General features: G+C 36.0%; 1 protein-coding gene across 3 annotated transcripts in view; it reads left to right on the forward strand.

The window, feature by feature from the left end:
* The window catches only part of LOC105496899 (copine 8), a 240662-nt gene that overhangs the window by 57804 nt on the left and 156483 nt on the right, over positions 1-26375 (forward strand). For 2 of the 3 annotated variants that reach the window (XM_071071895.1, XM_011767544.3), the window contains exons 4-5: positions 7201-7304; positions 15872-15911. In XM_071071895.1, the coding sequence (XP_070927996.1) occupies positions 7201-7304; positions 15872-15911 (144 nt within the window). Of the gene's footprint in view, positions 1-4142; positions 4203-7200; positions 7305-15871; positions 15912-26375 lie in introns of all 3 variants that reach the window. The other variant, XM_071071896.1, reaches the window with a different exon arrangement.

Below are 26375 nucleotides of genomic sequence, written 5' to 3' on the forward strand. Positions count from 1 at the left end.
TTGTAGCCCTTTGGAATCCCAGCCTAAAGGTTTGTTGACTTATTTTTTTTTTGGTAATTTTTCTCTCTCACTTTTTAAAGGTTTAGACATATTATAAATGGAAAGAAATATAGACCGAACATGCATATACACTGCTAAAATCTCTGACTAGTTTGGCCTTTTTTTTTTTCCCCCCAAAAAGAGCCTTTTAGGGCTTCTTTCCTGGCCTCTCTTTTGTCCATGTTTTTTTGTTTCATAAATTGTAACCTTTTGTTAGGTCTCTGGTGCTTCCAAAATGATTTTTTAAAATATTTCGTCTACTTTTTCTAGTTGTTCTCAGGGGGAGAGTTGGTGTAAGACAACATAATTTGTCACTGGCAGAGTAAAAGTTTGCTCTGATCACTTGTGAATGAAAATAATTCTCAGGTTAGTTTTGCAATGTTTCTATTTTCCTGCAAAATTCATAGTACAAAATTAAATTAAATAAAATTCACAAAAATAAACATTGAGAATTTAAAAACATCAGTGCTCAAACTGTGCCTAGAGATCATATCTTATGCAATACTTTCGGGAAAAGGAGAAAGTGTTGTAAAAGTTTTACAAAGGGAATAATGAAATTTAATAATTCTGAAATATCTAAGAATTATTGCCCTGGAAGAGTTTTAAAGATAATCGATCAAAAGTTTGTTTTGAGTTTATGAAATTCATTGTTGTTTATTTTGTAATGAATGCTAGTCCACAACATTTATAGAGCATCTGTGTGAACTATTTTGAGATATTCAAATACTTCAGGGTTGGTGTCAATACATTATATTTTTTCAAGTTTATTTTCAATTGGATTTATATAACCATTTAAATTAAAATAATCTAACTTAACATAGTCTGCCCAGTTCATTTAAAGATGTTTTGTCTCACATAAATGAACATCCAACTGATATGTTATAAAATTAATTCATATTTCCCAATAAGGATCTCTTGGATAAACTGAATCAGTTTTTTTTTTTCATTTGGAGGGTGAAACATGTTACTAATCAAATAATTAATAGCAAGTAATGACATGTTAAGTTTCATAAGATATTTTTATTTTAAAGTATATGATAAAACTTTAATAATTGTTTTAACTAAAGTTTTAAAACACTATAATATAATTTTAAATGCTGGTAGACTTTAGTTCTATGTTTTATGTGTGAAAATTACAGAGACATGATGTAGGTACTCATTTGTTGGTGGTTAAAGATTTAGGTGACTTCCTAGAAACAGAAGATCCTAAAAATTGAATGACAGTCACTTATGTGAAATATTTTGTCATAACCAAGAACATTAGAAGGAAGTCATTTTACTTCTCTCTCTCTCTCTGTGTGTGTGTAGTGTGTACATGTATTTTTATATCTGTAGCTACATCTCATTGATCTGTAGTATTGTAAGATCTAGATAAAGCTTTCAGATGTTCTACTTGTTATAATAAAGTGAGTTTTGGATTATTGGATTGTGAAAAAAATGTCTTGGATAATGAATTATATAACAGAAATATATCTCTTTCTCTTGGAAGAAGAGGGCTGGGGATTCTCTGGTGAGGTCAGTGTTTTATTTCCAAGAGGAAGTGTATGAGAATGTAAACCTTCTGTGTATAGCTGTGTGTGTTTGTATGTTTGGTATCCTTCATGCAAGTTGGATATTTATAGTCCTAAATTGCGCTTTTAGATTAAATTTATCTTAATATTATGTCAGAATATTCTGCCTGCTGTACTCATCTATTTTACTCTTGTCTAATCTCTGGAAACTGTGGCCGTATATCATGGCTGCTAAGATTTAATTATAACGTAATAATTGAATTAAAGATGTGCAGTTGTTCAGATGACCTTTTTTCTTCATCACTTTCACTTCAGTTGACAAGTGAATGTGAGACTGGATGGTTGTGCTGGGCCTTCATAATATATTAAAACTTTCTGAACATTTTAATCAAAACATAGTTCATCTGCTTGGTGCCATAAATAGATGAAGTTACTGAGTGTTCTTCCCATTACTACTTCTCTGAAGTAGTTTAATAATCAGTTGATTTGGAAATGAGGAGTATTTCTATTCTATTATTTTCTGCAAGATTTGTTCCTAAATTGGGAAAGTAGCTATTTATCCGATTAGCTCAAGCATAAAACAAAGGAAAACTTTGAAAGACTTGATTGTGAATTGTTTTTCATTTTTTGCTTGGAATTTTAAAGGGAACATTGTTTTATGGTTTTAACAAATTTAAGTTTACATACTTGTTTTTCAAATAACTGAAAATTTTCATACTTGGTGAATAAAAGAATAGTTTCCTAACTACAAGATTACGAAAACGTAATACAGTATCATTATGTAAAAGTGCTTGGCTTCCACATATTTGTACATGTACATTGTGCCTGTGCCAGAGGTTATTGTAATTAGATTCGTAAGTACTTTTGATAATCTAGTATTATTGATATTCAGAACAAGACTTTTTAGGACACAAGTTAAAATGCTTTAAAATGTAGCTGTTTCTGGGTGTATAACATCAATAAATATTATTAATAATTGTCTTTCCTTAAAATTTTACACCCCTTTGATAGGCATACAATGATATGCCACTGCACATTTTCCAAAGAATTAGCAATTATTTATTTAGTAGTATAAGACATTAGCTAAGATGTAAATTTTATTTCAAGTCAAAAAGATTAATCACTTGGTTGATAGCTAATACATTCCAGCATCCAGGAAGTAACCGACGTATTTCCCATGAGCTGAACTAGTCATAACATATGTGTAGATTTCTTATTATTTCCAGTTTTCACTTTTTATAATAAAGTGAACTAAAAAACAGGAAAGCTGCCTGAAAGTTTTTTGTTTCTGATTTTAAAAGTAAATTGTACTCATTGCAAGAAATTGGGAAAACCCAGAAATGCATAACACATTTTTAAAAATTAGATGATAATTACATTCTCGTACACTGTATTCTATTTTTTTCTGTATATATATATACACACACATATATATGCACATATATGCTTATGTTTTAATCAAATTGGCATTATGCTACACATATACCAAAATTGGTATTATACTATACATTACCCTTGATATTTTTTCTGAACAATATGTCTCAGATCTCTTTTATTTAACCATTTGTTCAATTTTATTCAGGTGTAAATCAAACACATATCTGTGTCCTGTTCTTTCATGAAGCTTACTGTCTAGTGGGGGAAACATAAACATTTTATTTTTATTTTTATTTTTTTTTTTGAGATGGAGTTTCACTCTTGTTGCCCAGCCTGGAGCGCAATGGCGCGATCTTGACTCACCGCAGCCTCTGCCCCCTGGGTTCAAGTGATTCTCCTGCCTCAGCCTCCCGAGTAGCTGGGATTACAGGCATACGCCACCACGCCCGGCTAATTTTGTATTTTTTTTTTCTTTTCTTGTTTTTTTTTGAGACGGAGTCCCACTCTGTCTCCCAGGCTGGAGTGCGGTGGCGCGATCTCGGCTCACTGCAAGCTCCACTTCCCACGTTCACGCCATTCTCCTGCCTCAGCCTCCTGAGTACCTGGGACCACAGGCACCTGCCACCATGCCCGGCTAATTTTTTGTATTTTTAGTAGAGATTTGATTTCTCCATTTTGGTCAGGCTAGTCTTGAATTCCCAACCTCATATGATCTGCCCACCTTGGCCTCCCGAAGTGCTGGGATTACAGGTGTGAGCCACCATGCCCAGCCAACATAAACATTTAAATGTATAATATCAAAATATAAGTTTTATTAAGGGGGAAGACAGGTCCTGTGAGAGAGACTAACTTTAAGAATGGAGCACCTATTTCAGATTGATGTTTAGAGCTGGTGTACTGACATTTAAGTAGAGGCTTTATAAAGGATGAGGAAAAAGCCATTTAAGAATGGGGTTAAGAACATTCTAGTAAGAGGAAATAGCAGATGCAAAGGCCATGAGGTGGGAAAGGGTTTGGTGTGTAAAAGGGCCTACAAGAAAGCCAGGAGTCTGGAGCAAAGAGAAAGAAGGGATACTGCCTATAATGAGGGTAGAGAGGAAAATAGGAGCCAAGACCTGTAGACCAAAGAAAAGAGATTTCATTATAAGTACTATGGGAAGCCATTAAAAATTTTTGGCTGGTGGAATGACATGGACATGTTTACATTTTCAAAAGATTACTCTGGATGTCACATAGAAGATGAACTGGAAGGAGAACAAAAGAAGAAGCAGAAATGTAAGTTAGGAGGCTCTTTGGGTAGACCATGAGAGGGACGAAAAGCTTGAATTAGGCTGATAATAGGAGCTATGGAGAGAAGTAAACAGCTGTGAGGCATATTTTGGAGTTATAACTGATAACTTATGGGCTAGTGATGAATAGGAGTTGGCAGATTAAAAAGAAAGACTTGAGATTGATGACTTTCATTTATGGCCTGATAAATCAAGCGGATAGTGGTAGCATTTATTGACAAGAAGTAAACTTGGTAAGCCACCAGTATTAGGGTGATATTTGTGATACAAAATAATTATTTTATGCTTGGATGATACTTTTGAGGGATCTATAAAACAACCACTTATATAAGTTAAGAAAGCAGTTGTATGCATGAGTCTGTACCCAGAAGTGAGTCTCAGAGCTGATGACATGCCTTTGGAAGTTATCGTGTAGATGGTATTTGAAACCGAAAAAATTATCCTGGTCTGTTTATGTTGCTATAACAGAATACCTGAGACCAGGTAATTTAAAAAGAAGAGAAATTTATTTTCTCACAGTTCTGAAGTCTGGGAAGCCCAGGATCAAGGCACTGGCATCTGGCGAGGGCATTCTTGCTGTATCCTAACATGATGGAAGGCAGAAGGGCAAATGATGGCCAAATGCTGTATGAAGCCTCTTTCATAAGGGCCTTCATTCCATTCATAAGAAAGGTGCCCTCATGGCCTAATCACTTCTTAAATGCTCTGCATCTTAATACTGTCATGTTGGTAACACCTGAATTTTGGAAGGGATACATTCAAACTATAGCAGAAACAGATGAAATAACCTAATAAAAAGTGATTGTATAGGGAACAAGAGTGCCTTGAACTGAGGTCTGCCAATGAGATGTTGAATACTTGAGAATCTGAGAAGAGGAGAAACACAGAGGAATGTGGTGTCAAAAGTCAGGAAAGACGGCTTCTAAAAAGAATGAGTGGACAGCTGTGCCACATACTGTGGAGAGGTCTGGCAAGATGAGGGCCAGAAGTGACCACTGAATTTGGCAATATGAAGGTTACTGGTAATATCATCAAAAACAATTTCAGGACTGTGTGTTAGAAGACATATTGTTATGGATGTAGTCATAATTTATAGATTATTTGCTAAAACCAGGACTTTAATGGCTACAAATTAATCTTCACTAGAGATAGCAGAGTATACTTAGTCACTCCTATTGCTGAGGAGCAGCATTCTATGAATAATAGGCTTGTGTGTGTTTTAAGGGCTAATAGGCTCTGGGGAGTTGCTGGCTGTACCTCAATGGGGCTTACTGTGGGAAATTTCACTTCATTTTAAAAAATTCTCTCTGAGTGGGAGTTTGGGTTAAAAATCCAAATACTTGGGAATATGGGTACTGGCTGAGTTTCTCTTTGAGAGTGTTGTGCATTTGCAACTTCGGTGCTCTCTGCTCTGGTCTGGAACCCATCTTTCCTCCCAGCAGTAGGAAGAGTGGGAGGGTGGAGGGTCCCTCTTGTTTATACTTGAACTTACTGACCTCTGCACAGTTGTCTTGAAGTACACGAGCACTGCCAGCCCCTGGTTATTTGGGTATATTCTCTTATTCCGACTCCCTTCAAATTAGAAAATTAAAATGGATAGGCTCATTGTTGGATCTTCTCCAGGGCCTATGTTTTACGCTTAAATAGAGGAAAGTCCTAGAACGAATGCAGATTTTATAGCCAAAGTGACTTAGGTTGAAACTCTGCCTTACTTTTCTTATCTCTAAAATGGGCTAGTTCTATCATGCAGAATTATAGTAAATATTTAAAGTAACGTATGAAAAGTGCTTGGAACAAAGTAAACACTCAATAACTGGTGGCTGTAATTGATATTATTGTTTAAAGTAAATTCTTGATATTATTGAAATGTTGAATTAGTGACTTGGGTTATAATTTGTCTGTATGATATTGTTCTGTGATATAAAACATTGTCCAATGGCATAGACCTCTGAAAATTTGTTCTTTTTGGGGGTGATCCGTTGGAAGTAGCCTTAGTAAATCCTATGTCATCAATATTTTGTACTATGGTTTTATCATTACAATTTAAGAAAGCTTCACATTTTAATGGATTAGCACAGTTCTTCTGTTTTCCTATTAAAAAGATAATATTTCATTGAACTTTAATAAAAGTTGGTTCGTGATAAGACAGCATGCTTCATTGCCTAATGTTGCTCAGAACTAAAGTTAAAATTCTCTCATTAGAATTCCATGGGAGTTGGGAGGGAAGAATGTAAGCCAAGGATGGAAAAGAGATGTAAATTTTATATTTGTGCTCTATCTTTGGGAGAAGTGCCAAGTGGCCTTCTTTCACATTGAAAGGAGGGAGGACTAGAAAGTGTAATATTTTTTCCTGTTTTCCACTTGCCCTAAGATGGAGAGACTTAGTTTTTCTAAGCTAAAGTGCAGCATATTGCTTTAAAAGATGCAAAAAGAATAGGTTCCATTTTAGCTATCTAGATATGGTAAAAATTAAAACATGATTAATCAGAAACAACTGATTGTTGTGACATATGTGTGTAGGAGATTTTCAGAGCATTCTCCCCAAAACATGGCTAATAAACTGCATTGTATATGGGACTGTTTTGTATAAAAAGAGGAAGAAGGTTATGAATACTTTGATCTCTTCAATTATAAGAATATGTATTGCCTGGCCTTCTCATATACAAGGTTAGGAAATATATTTAAATTTTAGGTAGAAATAACTTCTTTTCATTAAAAGAGGATTTAACTTTCAAGTAGGGAGAGGAGAAGGAGAAGCATTATGGTTTGTCATATGAATTTTGGGGAGAAGCTGATTTTTGAATGAACTCAGGGCTTGTTTTCTGATTTCCCTGAATAAATAAGAGAGATGATTTGATCTCTAAAAAATTTTTTATTATTTGGATATTTATTGCTTATTTTTTAAAAGAACTGTATGATGTTATGTACTGTACTTGTAATAAGTAGCCATACAATGTTTAATTTTAAATTCTCTCTTTCCACAGTTTGGAAGAACTGAAGTAATTGATAATACTTTAAATCCTGATTTTGTAAGAAAGTTTATTCTGGACTACTTTTTTGAAGAAAGAGAAAATCTTCGTTTTGACTTGTAAGTTCTACTACAATTTGCATTTAGAAAAATTTGATTTTTAAAGACAGTATTACTAATGTAAGGCAAGGTCTTATGGTTGCACTGAGTTCTAGATTATATTGGCAGGAAACCATATTAATTCTTTTCAGAGTGTGACCCAAGCAAGCCCCTTGCTTTGCATTTTGTAGGTCTGAATACGTATTCAATGAATAGGTGAGCAGTTTAGCCATGCAGGACGGTGTATATGGATGTTCTTCCCAACTGCCCTGGGCTTCAGTGGATTTCCTACAAGTTCTATGTATACTCCAAAGTTATCACATCTACTCCTATGGCTGATGTCTCTCAGATCTTTGTCTCAGCAGCTTCTTAGCATAGCACCTGGATCCCTGCCTAACTATGGCTTCCGTTCATCCCTTGGTAGTCTTGTATTTTTCCAAGGGCCAGGATAATCGAGTCAGCATTTTAAATATGTTAAGTATTCTTGTTACTTTGATACTGAATCTGGCATATTAAAACATTACTGTCAAATCCAACTTCCTGTCCACAGAGAACCTAGAGTCAGCCTGTTTATATTATTAGAGAGTTTTTGTTCCACAGAAGTGAACTGTAGTGATTGTTGAAGTATTTAGATATGATTAAAAGGAAATCTGTTGTGGGGAGGTGGGTAAAATATGCTTAAAATATCAAAATAATTAAAGGAAATTTATGAACATTAAAAAGATAAATGTCTTGTTTTAAATAGCTGAAAATCCTGATGTACCATGCTTTTACAATTTATAAATACTTTTGATAACAAAAGCTATCAATATCTTATTTGAAAAAGTCATAATTTGCTTCATAATTTAAAAAATGAGAGCTTTTTACTGTTAATAGGCTTTCTCATTTTCCTCTAAAATACGCACAGTAAAATAACCGGCAGCGCTTGTGTTTAAAAAAGATCTTAAACTAGCTTCTTTCTTCAGGAATACTAAGTATTTGTCATATTTATCAAACAAAATTTATTACATCCATATTTGGTTTTTTATTTTTTAGAAACTCTTTTCCAAATAGTAAAAATGAGGCTTATCAGAAGAGAAGATGGAATGTGGCAACTTCCTGATGATGTTTATGATACAGGCTGCACTCAGTGTTGCCACTAAAAAGCAGATTTCAATCATATAGTATGTGGTTGAAACAGATATCAATCATGCAGTATGTGGTTGAAGTCTCCCATTATTCTGGGCCTTGGTAGCAAGTGCTTTTTAAGAATTTTCTTTTACACCAGCATGGGACTCTTAATTTTTCCTCCTTAATCCCAGACTTAACTTTCTGTTTAAACCAGGCTCTATTTCATGATTCTTTATTCCCCCTATTTGTTTTTTTCTTTCTTTTTTCTTCCTTTTTCATTCATCTGCATTATTTTCACGGTTGAAAGTAATCAATATTTATTACAAACTTTAAGTGATACAGACATTTAAAATGAAAGCTTCCTTTTATCCTAATACAAAAAAGCATCGTCCCCTGCCCCCCAAACCTGCAAATGATTCAGTGTATATGCTGGCAGATCTTTTTTTTCTTTAAGCATACAGATATGCATACAGGAATTGCAATAAATATATTTTCCTTTACCTTGTATTTTGCAGGTATCCTTTAATGCCACAAAATATGCAAACACCACATTCATTTTAAAGGTTATATAATTTCCATTGTTCAAAAGAACTGCAATTTATTTAACCAAACACTTTCTGATGGGCATTTGGCTGGTTCCATTTTTTCTACTACATATATCCTGCAGTGAGTTTCCTTGGATGCAAATCTTTTTGTAATATATATTTATATATAGTTTACGTTTTGAGAGGACACATTACTTAAGAGTCAAATTTTAGGATTACAGGATGCAGACCGGAGTATCCACTGTCTGGTTCTAAATCTTTGAAATCAACTTCGTGTAAAAGTTGATTATATGAATTGAGTCATTCTTGTCATACCCAACTAAATCGGAGTCAAGAGGCCAGGGGAAAAAAGCACTTACAGCACCTGTTCCAAGAATTGAATTTTCCACAAGGCCAATTGCTGAATCCGTTCACTGTAACCCTAAAGAACAGTCATGACCTGCCATGACTCTATGACTGGTTTTACCTACACCATCACTCACCAATCACCACTTTTGCCAGCTCCCAAAAGCTTCTGTAGTGCCAATGAGTTTTCTTTCAAAACAATATATAGCATTTCTCTTTCTAATAAAACTCCCAACCTTCTCTTTGTTTTTTGGACATACTGCATGAAAACCACCCTGGTCTGTGTATATGCGCCCTGAATTGCAATTCTGTGCATCCCAAATAAAATATTTAATTTAGAGATTCATCTCTATATTTTATTTTAATTTCAACATTGGAGATCCTATAAGCTTTGTTACTTCCCTAAACTCCTTGTCAGTTATTTAGCTCTGATTTTTAGATCCATGTCCTGCTCTTCATTCATTATGTGATACTCAAAACTCATCTGTTCCAGGAACATTTACCTCCGAGTGACAGGAAACTATACAGTAACATAAATCAGTGTTAAGTAAATAGATATATTTTAACTTTCTTAACTTCCTAATTGAAGTTGAAGCAATTTTTACAGAAACAGTGTAATGTTTGTAATGTGAAAGCATATTGCAAAGTGGAATTAAATAAGTATCATTTTACCTTTTGTATGTATTTGGTTAGTTTCAGAAATTCAAAGAATATCTCCATTTTATATGATTGCTGAAAAGTTCAAACAACTAGGGCTAGAAAGGGTTACCTGCAGAAGATCATCAAGAAGAGTAACAAGCCCATCGTCTTAGTTCATGTAGTGTCTTCTCTATCACTTTAATTCCTTTTGATTTTCCATTTTTTAGAATACTCACATAATAACCTTTAACCTGAAAGAACAGGCTTATTATTATCATCATCATTATTATTATTGTGATTTCTTCAGGATATCTATGTAAGTAAATGTGGAAATAGTGTAATAGTTCATGAGTTATGTATATATATTATACCTGTGGTGATTTTTAAAATACTTAGCAATGTGTTATTCCTAGTAAAAGTAACATATTCATGATAAGAAAATTGGAAAATAAAAAGATTAAAGTAGCAATACAAATTACCAGTAGTCCCAACCTCTACCACCCAGAGAACTACTGCAAATATTCTGACATATTGGCAGTATCAATCCTAAGTAAATATATACTGAGATTAATCTCTAAGAAAAGGGTTTATTTGGGAATAAATATAATAATTAGAATTGCAATTGGACACGTACACACGCATACCAGAATGGTTTCTGGTGCATTCAGAGAGCAAAAGGAAAGGCTGGAGTTTTATTGGGAAAAGAGAAAAATTACATAGGTTATTTTGAAAGAAAGTTTATTGATGCTGGTTGTGTTTTACAGAAGCTAGCGATCTCTGTTTGGTAAGGGGTGGCAATTACTAGGTTAAATTTGTCTGAAGATCATAGCAGGTCCTTGAGGTTTTGGATTGGGCTTGTGAGACAGTTCTTGGAGTAGGTGTTTGTGACTCCCAAGTGATTTTCCCCGTGGCTCTGCTGCCCCTTCAGCCCTGATTCTGTTTTAGTTGGGTTTGACAAAAATGGCCTCATTTTATCTGATCAATTTTTTTTGCAGTAACATAGTTCGTTGAAGGAACAGCATGCTGAAGGATGCGCTAGTGTAAATTAACCAACAGATAGATGCAAATGGTTTTAAGAATTGTTTTGGATTTCCTTAATACCTATTGATTTTGTAAAATTCTAAAAAATTTAAAAAAGAAGCTTTGAACATGTTTTATCTAAACTGGAGAAATGGCTTTTATAAACTTAAAAAAAATTTCAGTGCTTAAACAATTGTAGTGACAGTGAGAGAAAAAGAGAAAGACATAGAGAGAGACAAATTATTTCTGCTACCACTGACCCAAATTCTTGTAAGTACTATAATAGTTAACCGATATTAATTTTTATTATTGTTACTATGTTATGTCTGAGATATATTTTCAAGATTACCTTATCGGCTATGAGTCCTAAAATTCCCTTGCCTTTTTGATCCAGTATGTACTTATTCTCAAGAGACATGGTTTCTCTCGTCATGTTATGTAAATATCACAGAGAAAGTAATAAACTTTGACATTTATTTATTTTTATTATAATTATCACACTGATGATAATACAGGTTACTCATAAATCCACTTTGTTGTCATGGTTGAAAACTTTATTATTGGTAGAGCAGCTGTACCAAAATGCATTTGAACAGGAAGTGTGGCTAGCCTTATCACTTCATAGTATGTGCCAGATATAGGATAATTTAGAAATTACACTTCTCATTCGTGTTTCCATTCAGACTGGAACACTAAAAAGGGATTCCTGAGTCTAGATATGACTTACCTAGAGAATTATTTTCTTTCTTGATAAATAAAATGGTGATAATCATGAAATGTATAATGTTACCATAAAATATTTTAGATGGATCTCAACACTTTGAGGAAAAATAAGTTGTTTTATTTCTTCTAGTATAGTTGTCTCAATACAATGTCAACTGTGATTTTTTTCCACTGGTTAAGGGCTCGCTTAACAATGTCAAAGTCTAATTTCATACCTTTTCAGTCACTTTTGTTTCTTAAAACCATGTTACTCTTTTAATTGTTAGATACTTTTTATTTTAAAACTTTAATCTCAAACTTAATTTAAGACTTTTCACTTCCTCTCCCTTCAACTGGAGCTGTTGCCCAGCTCCTTGCAGGACAGAAGGGAGGTGGGAATGCAAAAAGGTAGGTGGTGTTGGGAGACTGAGATGTGGTTCTCCTACTGTCCAAAAAATCCAGACCTTATATGGGAATCAGCCTCAGGGGACACATTTTAAGCACCCTGCTTGTCTTGTCCTTATGGAGGAGGGGCCAAAGAGGACATTATTCTATGTTTTTCATCTCTCAGAAAACACTTTCTAGAACTTTCCAGTGAGTTTCTCTTCCACTGATGGCCCCAGGGTGGACTTGCAGCAGGGCCCCATAGCTTACTGATGAACCAGATGCAGTACTCCCCTTCTTGCAGGCATCCCAGATTTTGGAGCCATACTTTACTTGGCTTTGGGGAGTAGAAAGAACCTCCCTACTGCCCCCCAACAGAGAGGGAAAAGTCCTCACTTATGAACAGTGTGTTCACCTGGCGATGGACTAGTCCCCTGAACTTTGGGGAGAAAGTATATGACCCTGCGATTGACTCAGTAGCTCTGAGCTAAGCATGATCACATATTTTGTTTTTCTCTTTGGGCCTTAGTTGCAATTCCAGAAATACAAGAAAAATTTCCATCATTATCTGTTACTCTCGAATCAAAAACATAATCCTTGAGGTGCACCCAAATCAGCTACTGCCAATTCATTACTATAGTAGTAAGGTTTCAATGGCAGGATGAAGTTGTTTACAAAATTTGTTACTAAATTTAGGCACAGTGGATGCATCCTCTTAGGAGAAACCACCAAGCTTCTTCTATGATGATATATTATCTCTTCCTTAAAGAAAGTATGGAACTCATAAACAGATACACAGGTACACGTATACATTGTAAGCAGTTAGGATGTAGTGTTTATGTTGTGACCTGTGAGAGTGAGGCCTAGAGAAGTCTTGATATATTTAGAAAAGCTAGAAGAAAAATTGTGTTAAAAGAGAGATGGTAATTTTAGGCTAGGCATGGTGGCTCACGCCTGTAATCCCAGCACTTTTGGGAGGCTGAGGGGGTGGATTACTTGAGTAGTTCGAGACCAGCCTGGCCAACATGGTGAAACCCTGTCTCTACTAAAAATAGGAAAATTAGCCAGGTGTAGTGGCGGGCACCTATGTCATCCACCTATGTGAGTCTGGAGGCTGAGGCAGGAGAATCACTTGAACCGGGAAGGCGGAGGTTGCAGTGAGCTGAGATTGCACCAGTGCACTCCAGCCTGGGCAACAGAGTGAGACTCTGTCTCCAAAAAAATGAAAAGAAAAATGGTAATTTCTAATGCTTTATAATGTAACATATTGTATTCAGGTGTATTATATAAATTACCTGTGAGATAATGGTATTTAAAAAGCTTTGTAAAATACAGTGAAAGAGGCTTGTATTTGAAGATACTTACGCTTTTTGTGATGAAAACTTTTTCCTTTTACTTTTTAACTGAACATTCGATGTCATTTCTCCCCAATCCACACTCGGTTCTTTAGAAGATAGTTTCCAGAGTTGATTTTTGAGAGGAGCTAGCACAGCTATATTTCATCTCTGATATTGTTTTAGTTGCTAATTTCAATCTTACCTTAAAAAAAATTTTCTTATATAAGAAACATTTCTTGGATAAAAATATATATATATTTTTTACTAGCGACTGTAGTTCTACAGTGAATGTTGGCAATTTGCTGATTTAAAATTCCAGGCTATAGCTTTTGAAAGTGCTCAGAATGCCTTGATGTGAAGGAGAGTAATTTGTAATTCTTCTGAGGCAGGCTTTTGCATCATGCGTTGTTTTTTGTTTTGTTTTGTTTGGTGTTGTAAAGTTTAATTATACAATTATGAAAATAAATTCATTTATGTAGGTAAACAGGTCATAATGAGTGTGTGCTGTTGGAAGAGAGAGGGAATTAACTTCCTCCTTATTTAAAAAATAATAAGAAGTCATATTCTCTGCATTTAATCTTTCATCTTTCTGCTTCTCCCTATGGAAAGGAAGTCACAGGACTTCTGGAGGAGAGGCTACTTGGATAAACACAGAAAAAGCTCTAAATATTTTAACTTTTATCATGGACATTTTCAAGCATATTCAAAAGTGGCATGTACATATTGCCAGTCTTAGTTCATTTACTTCCTCCAGGTTATTTATTATATACTTACTGCTGAATCACTTTAAAGCAAATCATTTCACCTTTCAATACTTCAGAATAAAGCTCTCACACATAAGGGTGCTTATTTGTGACCCTCCTGTTTGTTTGCTTGTTTTTAGAAGACCACCTTACCCCAAATAAGTACTTAATGGCAGCTAACATTCAGGACATTTGGAAATTTCTCTGATTGTCTTAAAAATGTCTTACAATTAGTTTGTTTAAGTAAAGCTCCAAACAAGAGTCACACATTGTATTTTTCTCCTGTGTCTGCTGTATTCTATAATAATCTCCTTCCCCTCTTTAATACCAGTTATCTGTTGATGAGATTCAGAATATTTTTTAAAAGAGAAGGTGAGGCAAGACATTCCATCTCTATAGAGTGGCTCTGTGTGTTATCTCTCACATCCCATCACTTGGAGTAATGAGCTGATTGTTCAGGTATTGTCTGCCTGATCTGTCCATTAGAAAGGACCATGTCCTTTCACCTCGAAGCCTTAGTATCCTTGGATAATTATTACCTAGAACCATTGCAATTCTAAAGCTAGTTTATGGTGAACATTCTTTGCTAGGCAGTGAATGGACCCTCTGCCTAGCATCCATATACTCAGTGAACATTTATTGATTGAGATGCTTTCTTTATTTGTGAAAACATTCTTGTTATGTGAGAGAGGAGACTTTAATTAACCTTTAAAAAGGCAGTTAATTTTTGGTAGGAAGCTATTCACAAGGAATTTGAAATGAATATGATTTGGGAGAAAGACTGTAGTCAGTACAAATATTTTCCTATACAAGAATTTGGCAAATTGAAGGTATTTTGGCTATCAGTGTCCTCTCTACTTCTACAGACTCTTTAATGCCAGGGGATAAAGTGATAATGAATGATCTTATTGCCGAATCTCTCCAAGAACTGATTGATTTCTGGTACCAACTGGTCAAAACTAGAACACATGGTAGTCTTACTTAAATATGTTTCTGTTTCCATAAAATGTATGTTTTCTTTAAGTTCTGTGATTAGGGAAAAATAATGTCTCATTACTCCAGCCAATTTAACAATAGCATTTAAGATAGAAAGTAAAAATTAAAATGTGTGCTAAGGACAGCCTGTTACCAGGATCTGTTTGTTAAATAATTAATTTGATTTTTAAAAATATTTTGAGATAAACACAGATTCATTCACATGATGTTGTAAAAAATAATACAGAAATTATACAGAGAGACCTGTGTATCCTTTACCTAGCTTCTCCCAGTAGCAACGTCTTGCAATATCACAAATAGGATATTGACATTTATCCTGGCAACATACAGAATACTTCTATCACCTCAAGGATCATCCCTCATGTTGCCCTTTAAAATGATGTCCAGAGAAGAGGGCTTTTCAGTTTTTAAGGAATTTTGAAGTAAGTTGAAAAGTACTAGGATACTACTGACGCACAGAAAAGAGAAATTTTAAACTTAAGTGCAGAAAAGAGAAAGTTTAAACTTATCAAAAAGCAGAATTGATTATTGAGAAAATATTAAGACTTGTGAGGTGTTTAGAAATGAAAGAACCCAAGGATCGTGAATTCTACCGTTGGCATGTAAGCCACAGATTGTGTGAAACTTTAAAATTTGCTAAGTTTTTCTTCCTATTGGTATTATTTTGGATTTCATTTTTATATTATTTATGTGTTCTGGAAAATACTGTTTTTTTTCCTAGCTGTATTTTGTGGAAATAACTTGAGTTTTGTATTTCAATCCTTTAGGTATGATGTTGATTCAAAGAGCCCCAACTTATCCAAACATGTAAGTTCATATTTTTATGTTTTTTTAACATTATAATATAATGATTAGTACTTATGCTGACTTATTAATATTAAAGTTATACACCTATTAAGTTATTCATGTAACATGATCGTCATAGAAAATAAGTAACATTTTAAAAGAACCCCAGAAAAACATTTTGGAGGAGCTAATTTTAAAAAGTGACCTTTAGTAAGTAAAACGGACTAATCTTCTTTTTAATTTTTAATTTTTATTTTTTAAATAAATGATGATTGCAGTTCCCAGTGATGTCTGAAGTTGAATCAAGTTAAGCAAGATGAAACAATGAGCCTGTGTCTTTTTGGAAGGTTTAACTTCTGAGAGAATGGGAAGTAGTTGAGTGTAGGTAGAGTGGTTTGTTATTCTGTTTTTTTTTTTTTTTTTTTGTAGTTTATTTACCAATATTTCCTGAATACCTGTATATGCCAGGCACTGTACTAGTTTCAGAGGGCATAATATGGGCAAGATAGACATAATCTCTGTCCTCAAGCCACTTACAGTGTTGTTTTCTTTTTGGGGTCCCTCCTTCGATCTATTCCTCTTTTCTCAAGAGCTCTAGTTGCCAGGCAACACTTGTTACCTGGGGAGATTTCTACGTCCAGGAGTAGTTGGGTATCAGAGCTAGACAGAAAAAGAGGTGCAGATGGGAAGGGAGGAAAGAGAATGAGATACTCCAGCAAAGTATTGTGCTAATCCATCAACTTGTTTATTGACCTGTGAAGTTGGAATTAGGCCACCCCCAGTAGGAAGGGCTGAATGAGGGTGAAAACAGCATTCTGAAAGGGGATAACTGAGGTGCCAGGTGAAATCTGGGTACACAGATGTAGAATTAGCAGCTGTGTCAGGGTTAGGAGGCTAGCTGGACTAACAGTGCCCAGAAATGTAGGAGGGTAAGATTTTTTTAACTTTTCCACTGTTGTAGGCTGTCAAACTAGAATAGATGGACATGCGATTTCCCATGAAATTTGGAGAAGGGGAGTGTAATGATTCAGAAAAGAGATGAGACAGAAAGAGGGATTACAAGCTAGGAAACAGATTTGGAAAATCTGGGAACCTGGATATGTACGGTGGTAAAAATCACATTTACTACTGCCCCCTTCACTGAAGGAAGTATGAGATTTATTTGTGTTATGAAGCATACAGCAGAATCATGTGAAGAAGTATTCAGGAACAGTCTGTCTAAGTGATTTACCTCTTTACAGGTTGAAAAAAAATGCTGCAACAAGCTTATTGCTCTCCATAAGTAAAGTTTGTTGTGGTTGCCATGCCACCTTCCTGCTCATGATTAAGGTTTATAGCATTGTGACTAGACATTTACAATTTATTTACATAACTTTATATTGGAAGTTTTCCAAATGTCCTAAAAAGAATCAGAAAAGAAACTGCATTTTATAGTTGTTGAGTTATAAGGAAAGAAATGTATTCACTTCTCACTCATAGGTGGTTGATTAAAGGGATTGTGAGCATGTCATAAATGTGAAGTGTAACTTGACTTTATGGAAGCTGGCATTGGAAACAGGGTGGTGAGTTGTGAGTGAGATAGCTATCCTCTCCATTTCTCTTTCTCTCTCTCAGGCCACATATTCTTTTTACCATGTCTTTTCTCTGAGCTTCTGCTTCTCTCTGAAGACCAGGTTTCTCTGTTCAGGGAAATGACCTCACTACTTCTAACTGGACATAGACTTCCAAGTACCAGTCTCCCTGAATATAGTTTCTGTGTTTCTTAGTTCAAACTACTCTTTAAAGGGCATACTAACTGGCAGGTAAGGACATTTCCACTGGGTTGGATATTTTGAGTGAAGTTGGAAACATGTGTTTCCTATTAGTGTAGTTGCCTTGTGTACAGGGCAGAGAGAAGTGTATGGGATAGGAAGGTACCTCAAACATGGCTAATTCTTTTCCCTTTAATAGTCACTAGTGACTAAATTTCATTATATAAGAGATATTCCTCCTAGAAACCATAAATGTATATTTCATTTCAAATCTTTCTCTTTTGTAGGAATACTTTTATTTTCATAAGAAAATTTTATCTTCTCATCGTAAGAAATTTTATCTTGACACTGCTTTATCCTCATGATACCTCTTTTACTATCTCCTCATCAGATTTTCACTTCTGCTTAAACTACCCTGACATAGGTTAGATCAAGATTGAGTATCTTCTCTTCACTCGTTACCTCTTAATCTCTCTCTCTCTTTTTTCCAAATAGAATTGACTACTCCATTCTTGAAACGTTCGTTTCTAACTTCCACAGAAACTCCCTTGCTGCTTCTCCAGCCTCCCTGTTTACCTATTATCTGTCACTTGAAGCTTTATTTCCTCCTCTTATTCCTTAATATTATTTTTTCTCATAGCTTTATTTTCAATTTTTATCTCATCTCACTGTATAAACTCTTTTGGGGAAAGCTCAGCCGTGTCCCTACCATACCTGATGACCCTCAAGTGTTTATCCCTCTGGATACCTTAGCAAATGCAAGTTTCAATAGCTTGTTAAGTATTTCCTAGTACATACTTCACAGAAGCCTAAAACTCAAGTAGATCTAAAATTTATGATTTTTTCCTTCCAGATCATGTGCTTCTGCCTCTGTGATTTATCTTGAGAATAATTCATCAACACAGTTTACTCAGTTAGAAAACTTGGATGCAGAGTTAACCACTTTCTGTCTCACATTTGACATTTACTGAGTCACCAAGTCCTGTTCCTTCTAACAAAAAAAATGCTTCTCTTTCTGTCTTCTTCTTTCCCTTCTTGCTGTTATTGCCTTAGTTCAGATTCTCATTACTTTTCCACCGAGGTATTGCATTGTCTCCTGTAGGTCCCATGGTTTATATTATTTCACATTTTAAGCTATCCTTTATATTTGTATCTGTGTTATATTTTAAAAATATATTTAGTCGACTATATGGATTAGTTAATAAGTGCCTGAGCTTATAAGTGGCTGAAGCATGTCGAAAGAGAAGAAAAATGTGTTTTTGGAATGTTATAAGAACTATTAGAGATGACTATCTAGAATTTCTGTTAGAAATTAACAGCAAAAGCCGTTCCTTAATTGAAAGCATTCAAGTATGATTTTAGGTAAAGGGGCATATAACTCTTTCAACCCAAAAGGAATTCATGAGGATTTTTGAAGATCAGACAGAATCAATGAACAAGATAGGTTTATTCCCTGAGGATATGATTCGTTAAGACTGTTGTTGTCTACCTGCCAATTTTGCACAGTGAAATAAATATAAACTGGAACCTTTTAGGGAAGACTGCTAAGTGCCCAGGTTGCATGTGGCATAAAGGCACTTATTTATTTTTTTTACAAAAGGGATTTTGTAGCAAGAGAGACCCCTTGAATTAGTAATAATAATTTTTTTTTCATTCTCATTTCTGATAATTTTGAAAGAATTTTCTTTCAGGATGACTTTATTTGGTGTTCGGTACTTAAGACTCTTGGGTCAAATTCCTATTTTTTGGTACTGTTAGGGAAAATGGAGATAGAATATAGAGCTACACCTTAGATTTCTAACATTGCAAATAAATATGATGTAAGACATAAAGGATCATAATTACTTTAATTGATTCTATTTGTGATGGAAACATGTTTTAGTGAAAATCATTGTGCACCAGGCAAAGACTTATGCAATCTAGGGACATCTTTCTTTAGAAGATTTATTCTGTTTATGATTCTCTGAGGAAATAACTTTACTAAGATATTTTTCCCTATAGTGTTAGGCCCTGTGAATAAAACATGGCATTTTGAATTCCGAGTTTGTTCTCTAAGGTGCTAGTGAACCTACTAATCTTAATACCATTAGCAGAACTACATTGCATACTTTCATTTGCTTAATTAAACTGCTTGAGCCAAATCATTAATGAAAGGATTAATGACAGGCCCATAATTGGTATGTATAGGATTCTGGATTGCATGTTGGACCAGATTACATAGAAACTGTACTCTGTATACATAGAAACTGTACTCTGTATAACCCACAAGGCAATCCAAAATACATTTATCCACTTGGTTGGTTGCAGAAGGCACCACTAAAATTTTTGTTTCAGATATATTCATGGCTCACTGGATTATTTTGGCCACTAGACACTAGCCTTCAGTGAAGATGTATATTTTTTAACACACTTTCTAAATATTATAAATATAAACTTTCACATACAGATCAACTTGAAAAATTTTATTTGAATGTTGTTTGGACTATGAAATGGATTTTCTCATAGAAACAGATTTTTAAGTGGGGCAAGATTCTTTCATTAGAATATAAAGCTAATTTAACCTATATAGAGATGAACTGAATTCTAAAGTATTCATATATATTCATGTAGGCAGACAGGCAATAAATATAGGACAGGCACTTGTCATGATGGGGAATATAGCAATGAATAAAACAAACAAGGCCTCTCTCCTAAAGTAGCTTACATTTTGGAATTGAAGAGATGAGGCGAGCAGATTTACTCAATGAACATGAATGCAATAAATGATTAAGATACTTTACTTTCTTTACAGTACTTAAACTAATAATATATTGATACTGGGAGAGAGTGACTGGGGAAGCACCAGTAGTTAGAAGCTGAGGTTTCCCTGAACCAACCAGCATGGTTCTATGCCATTTATCACCTTGGGTGTATATTTACTGAGGAGGAGGAGGGAATGATTGAAAATCTAGGAGAACAGCATCCCAGGCAAAAGGAAGAACAGTACAGTGGCCTTGAGTCAAGAAAGAGTTTGGGGCCAGGTGCGGTGGCTCATGCCTGTAATCCCAGCACTTTGGGAGGCTGAGGTGGGCGGATCACGAGATCAGGAGATCGAGACCATCCTGGCCAACATGGAGAAACTCCATCTCTACTAAAAATACAAAAATTAGCTGGGTGTGGTGGCATGTGCCTGTAATCCCAGCTACTCAGGAGGCTGAGGCAGGAGAATCACTTGAACCAGGATGTACCAGGAGGCGGAGATTACAGTGAGCTGAGATCATGCCACTGCACTCCAGCCTGGTGACAGAGTGAGACTCCATCCAAAAAAAAAGAAAAAAAGAGTTTGGAATGGTGTGACAGAAAGATGGCTACCATATGTAAAATATTATGAGTGATGAGGGGAGTGGACTGAAATAGTTTGGAAAGATACATATGAATCAGATAATGGAGAGATTTGTAGGCCACAGTTAAAAAAAGAATTTGGATTTTTCTTTTTTTGGATGGATGTCACTGGAGGATGGTGTGATCTGATTTATGCATTTAAATGGTGACTGTGACAGCTGAAGTGGAGAATGGGGTTGGGGAAGCAAGACTGGAATTAAGGAGGTCAGTTATAAGGCTGTTGTAGTTTGACTGGGTGAGCAACCTTTGGTGGTTAAAAACCATTGAAGTGGCAAGACATGGTCAGTTTTGGAATATATGTTGGTAGTATGACTGATGATGAATTGGATGTCCAGTGTAAAAATAAGAGAAGTTAAAGTGGCTACTAGGTTCTTGATGAGAACAATTGGGTAAATAGTGACGTGATTTATATAATGAGGTACATTGGGGAGAAGGAGATTGAGGCAGAGGGGTGAGGATTGAGAGACCCATGGTAAGCCAAGTTCATGTTAAATTTGAGACCTCCAGTAAGCATCCAAATGGAGATATTGATTAGGCAGTGTTTGAAGACTAAGATACAGATTTAGTAACCATCAGCCAATCAAGTTGGAACTCAGAGTTATCTAAGAAAATGCAAATGGAGAAGAGAATAGGATAGAATCTTGAGGGAAGAAGAGTAGGTAGAATGATCATTTTAAAAGCCAGCTAGGACACGTCACTTTCCAGTTTAAACCCTCCGATGGCTTTCATCCACACTTAGGATAGAAATCAGTCCTTGATGTAGCCCCTGGTTACCTCCTCTCCTGCCATTCTCATCATTGCTCACCCTGCTCTAACCCGCTGTCTCTCTTGCTTTTCCTCGAGCACCCAAGTACTTGTCTCAGGGACTTGTTCTTGCTTTTTCTCCTATCTGTAATGCTTCTGCCCCAGATACTCACATGGTTCCCTCCCTTACATTATTCAGGTATCTACTTGAATAGATAACTGCGAGGGCTTACCTGACTGCCCTGTGTAAAAGAGCTGTTCATGTTATTCTTTGACGCTTGTTCAATAAAAACTTTCTTTTTTCCTGTAGCCTTCTTTATAGTTCTCATTAGATGATGAGAGGTAGACTTATACACATATTCAAGCTAAAGTGTTTATGACTGTTGCTGTACATGACTGTCTTTCCCATTTGCATTTTCAGTAGCGTCTTACGGAATCTGCCTTAGACTTTCAGACAGAGATAGGGATAATGCCTGAGATGGGTTTAAGTATAGTAACTTCAGCACTCATTAAGTTATATTAGGTGGGACAGACAGAGATAGGGATAATGCCTGAGATGGGTTTGAGTATAGTAACTTCATCACTCATTAAGTTATATTAGGTGGGACAGACAGAGATAGGGATAATGCCTGAGATGGGTTTGAGTATAATAACTTCATCACTCATTAAGTTATATTAGGTGGGATCGTTTACACATAAAACTCACCCTTACTCAGCTTAGTATTTAATAATGATACTTTTTCATAGTGTAATGTCATATTTAATATTATTTGATACTGCCATATTTCAGATATTTAATCATAATATTTAGTAAGTTTTCTAGTTATTTGGCGTAGCACCTATCTCACCATGTTTACTAGCAGTGAGAATATTTACTTATTTTCTGTTAATGTATTACATTTTGAACTTCATTATTGATGAACTAGTGTTCTATCAAAAGTGATGTGCTGTAATAGTATAAATATTTTCCATAGATTTGTTATATTTGTGAATATAAATATTTAAAAACTATGGTAGAATGTTGTTTTCCTATAGCATAGCTTTATTTTGAAAAGCTGTATGTTGTATATGTTTGCAATTACTGAATATGTATGTGCATCTTTTTTTTTCTTTTTTTTCTTTTTTTTTTTTTTTTGAGACAAGGTCTTACTCTGTCACCCAGGATGGAGTGCAGTGGCCCAATCTTGGCTCACTGCAACCTCCACCCCCCAGGTTCAAGCTATTCTCCTGCCTCAGCCTACCAAGTGGCTGGGACCACAGGCCCGCATCACCATACTAAAAATTTTTGTATTTTTAGTACAGATGGGTTTCACCAAGTTGCCCAGTCTGGTCTTGAACTCCTGACCTCAAGTGATCTGCTGGCCTCTGTCCCCCAAAGTGCTGGGATTATAGGCATGAGCCACCGTGGCCAGCCAATGTGTGGATACTTTTTAAAAATTGGGGGCCGGGCACTGTGGCTCACGCGTGTAATCCCAGCACTTTGGGAGGCTGAGGCGGGCAGATCATGAGGTCAGGAGATCAAGACCATCCTGGCTAACACGGTGAAACCCCGTCTCTACTAAAAATACAAAAAAATTAGCCGGGCATGGTGGCGGGCGCCTGTAGTCCCAGCTACTTGGGCGGCTGAAGCAGGAGAATGGCGTAAACCCGGGAGGCGAAGCTTGCAGTGAGCTGAGATGGCGCCACTGCACTCCAGCCTGGGCAACAGAGCAAGACTCCGTCTCAAAAAAAGAAAAAAAAGGTTAATTTCAGTCACTGGTCATCTACTTGTTGAAAACTTTCTTTCAGTGTCTTATTTAACTGCCTTCATCTGACTGTTAAGAAAGCCAAAGATATCTTTTCTTTTCTTTTTTTTTTTTTTGAGATAAGGTCTCGCTCAGTTGCCCAGGCTGGAGAGTACAGTGGCACGATCTCGGCTCACTGTTACCTCTACCTCCGGGATCAAGCGATTCTCCTGCATGAGCCTCCCAAGTAGTTGGGACTACAGGCACACACCACCACACCCAGCTAATTTTTGTATTTATAGTAGACGGGGTTTCACCGTGTTGGCCCGACTGGTCTTGATCCTCTGACCTCAAGTGATCTGCTTGCCTCGGCCTCCCGAAGTGCTGGGATTACAGGCGTGAGTCACTGCTCCTGGCGTAGCCAAAAATATCTTTAAAATCAACAGTTGTGCTGGGGGAAAAAGAATTGAATAAATTCAGGGATAAGGTATAATTTTAGAAATAGTATTTGTAATTTAAGTTTAGAACTTTGTATTATCTCTTGGAGGTTGGATTTAGCATTTTGGTTTGTAGATGGATTTATCCATTAAAAAGACAAATGCTTTTTTTTTTAATAATATTAAAATGTGAGAAATTGTTTCTACTAAAATATTGAATCAAGCCCTGGTGCAGTGGCTCATACCTGTAATCCCAGCTCTTTGGGAGGCTGAGGCAGGTGGATCACCTGAGCTCAGGAGTTCGAGACCATCCTGGCCAACATGGTGAAACCCTATCTCTACTAAAAATAGAAAAATTAGCTGAGAGTGCCATAAATATGTGGGGGCAAAATGTTCAGTACCTGTAGAGGCCTCCATTCAAGTTGTATGTACATTACACTTAACCTGAATTTGGAAGAGCAACAGGCCGAGGTCATCTATTGCCTTACACTTCCCAGCTTCACCTTTAAGAGAAAGGCCTGGGAAAGGCGATACTGTATGGCTGTATGTCCAGCTTACCGCCTGTTTTCCTTCTCGACTGATGCCTGTGCTTTTCACGTCCGCCATTATGGGCCTGTATTGATTCTTCAGCAGTCCCAGTTTAGCTAATTGGTGATTGCATTCCCCTGCGCTGGTGGAGGTGGAAAAGGAAAGGACTTCTGACTTAGTTTTCTCCTTGGGTTTTTTTCTGTAGAGTTCGGTGGTGTATGTCATAGTGTATGTCAAGCCACATACACTTTCCTATGCTTCTTGTAGGTATGAAATCGTCCTCATTACCTAACACTCAGGTGTTTTTAATTCAGGGGTTTATCAAACCAGTCTAGTGTAGTTCTGGCCAATTAACTAGGACTGGCCAGAGCTGGTTGACACCAGTGTGTTTGTGGCCTTTGACACAGAAATACACATATTCACGTCATAGCTTTTTGGTGCACATTTTGTTGACTTTGTTCAGCCAGGATGATGTTCATGTTTTCTCTTGTATTTGTTAGTATGTCTCCATGTTAATATGATCATGCTCAATATTTATGTTTTATTCTCTTGAGTAATTTCAGCACAGATGGCTTTTACTGGGACTCGCTACTCCGTTGGCAAAGTCCATTTAATATGTAGTATTTGCAGGTGCCCATTAGCATAACTATCCTTAGAAAAGAATTCTGGAATTCCCCTTGTGTGTTTTTTTGCTGCTGACTCAGAAGAGCAATGATACATTTCAGATCTTAAGTTTTCAGTTCAGCTGTCATGAGACTTAAAGAAATTTAGTTTTATTAAAATTCCATAAACATTTGTAAGATCTGTTTTGACATTCATAAAGAAGTGCCATTATGAAAGGTATTTAATTTAAATATGGGAAAGCTTTATCTTAAGTTCTCTTTATGTATTTGAAAGCAAGTTTAAAGTGATTTGCAGTTTAATGAAGGTATAGCCATGCTGGCAGTATCCAAGTATCAGATGTGCGGTTATTTTTTGTCTCATGTGCAAATACAGTTTTCACCAAATCCTGTCATTTTTCTATGCAGTACTGTTTGGGGCCTTAACACTTTTCTTCTTATTAACTACCATAGCCTTCTAATTGATCTGGCTTCTGGTTTTTTCCCTCATTCCCGAAATCACTCTGCAAATAGGCACTTAAGTAGTCTTCTGAATGCACTGCTCTAATGGTGTCCCTGAATTGGTGAAAGGCTTCTGGTTGCTTCTGATGACCCTAAGACAACTTTTGTGTCTGGTCATGAGGGCCCTCTCTGGGCTTGGCTCTTCATCTCCATTTCTGCCTTTTACTTGAGTCCTTCTCTTTTCTCATTATTCTCTAGCCTGTAACTCTGATCTGTTCTCTAAATCTAGAATGTCCAATTATCTTCTTTCCAAGCAAGATCTCATCTGATTCCTTACTGGCTCTCAAGAAAGTAATTCCTTTGGAAAAATGTTCCCTTGACTATCCTAGTCTACAGAGGTCTTTTCCTCCTCTTTTTAATTAAAGCACTTCTCACCCCCAGTTTCCCCACCCCCAACACTGAAGAACGTAGTTTTTACTTTTGTGGCTTGGTAAGCTTTTTTGGGACTAGATCTCATTCCTTTCGTAAGACTAGAGGCGGAGAGTCAGCATGGCTTGGCATAGTGATTAGGTGAGTAGTAAGCCTTGGGTTTAGACTTGGGTCTGAATTGTAGCTCTAAGCAATTTACTTTCTCTGTGCCTCAGTTCCCTTATCTGAGAAATGGGGCCAATACTAGTTCCTCACCATGAGTTGGCTTTTTTTCTTTCATCTGAGAACAGTCATTTCTCTGTAAAACTACTAAACTAAATAGATTTGTTTATTTAGTATACTGAACACATTTTGTTTGCCATTAATCCTCTCTCTGTCCATCCTTCTTAGGGATTTTCTTGGTCCTGTTCACTACACAAACAATTTAGAG

This window comes from Macaca nemestrina, chromosome 10, assembly GCF_043159975.1.
Source record: "Macaca nemestrina isolate mMacNem1 chromosome 10, mMacNem.hap1, whole genome shotgun sequence".
Taxonomy (NCBI): Eukaryota; Metazoa; Chordata; class Mammalia; order Primates; family Cercopithecidae; genus Macaca; species Macaca nemestrina.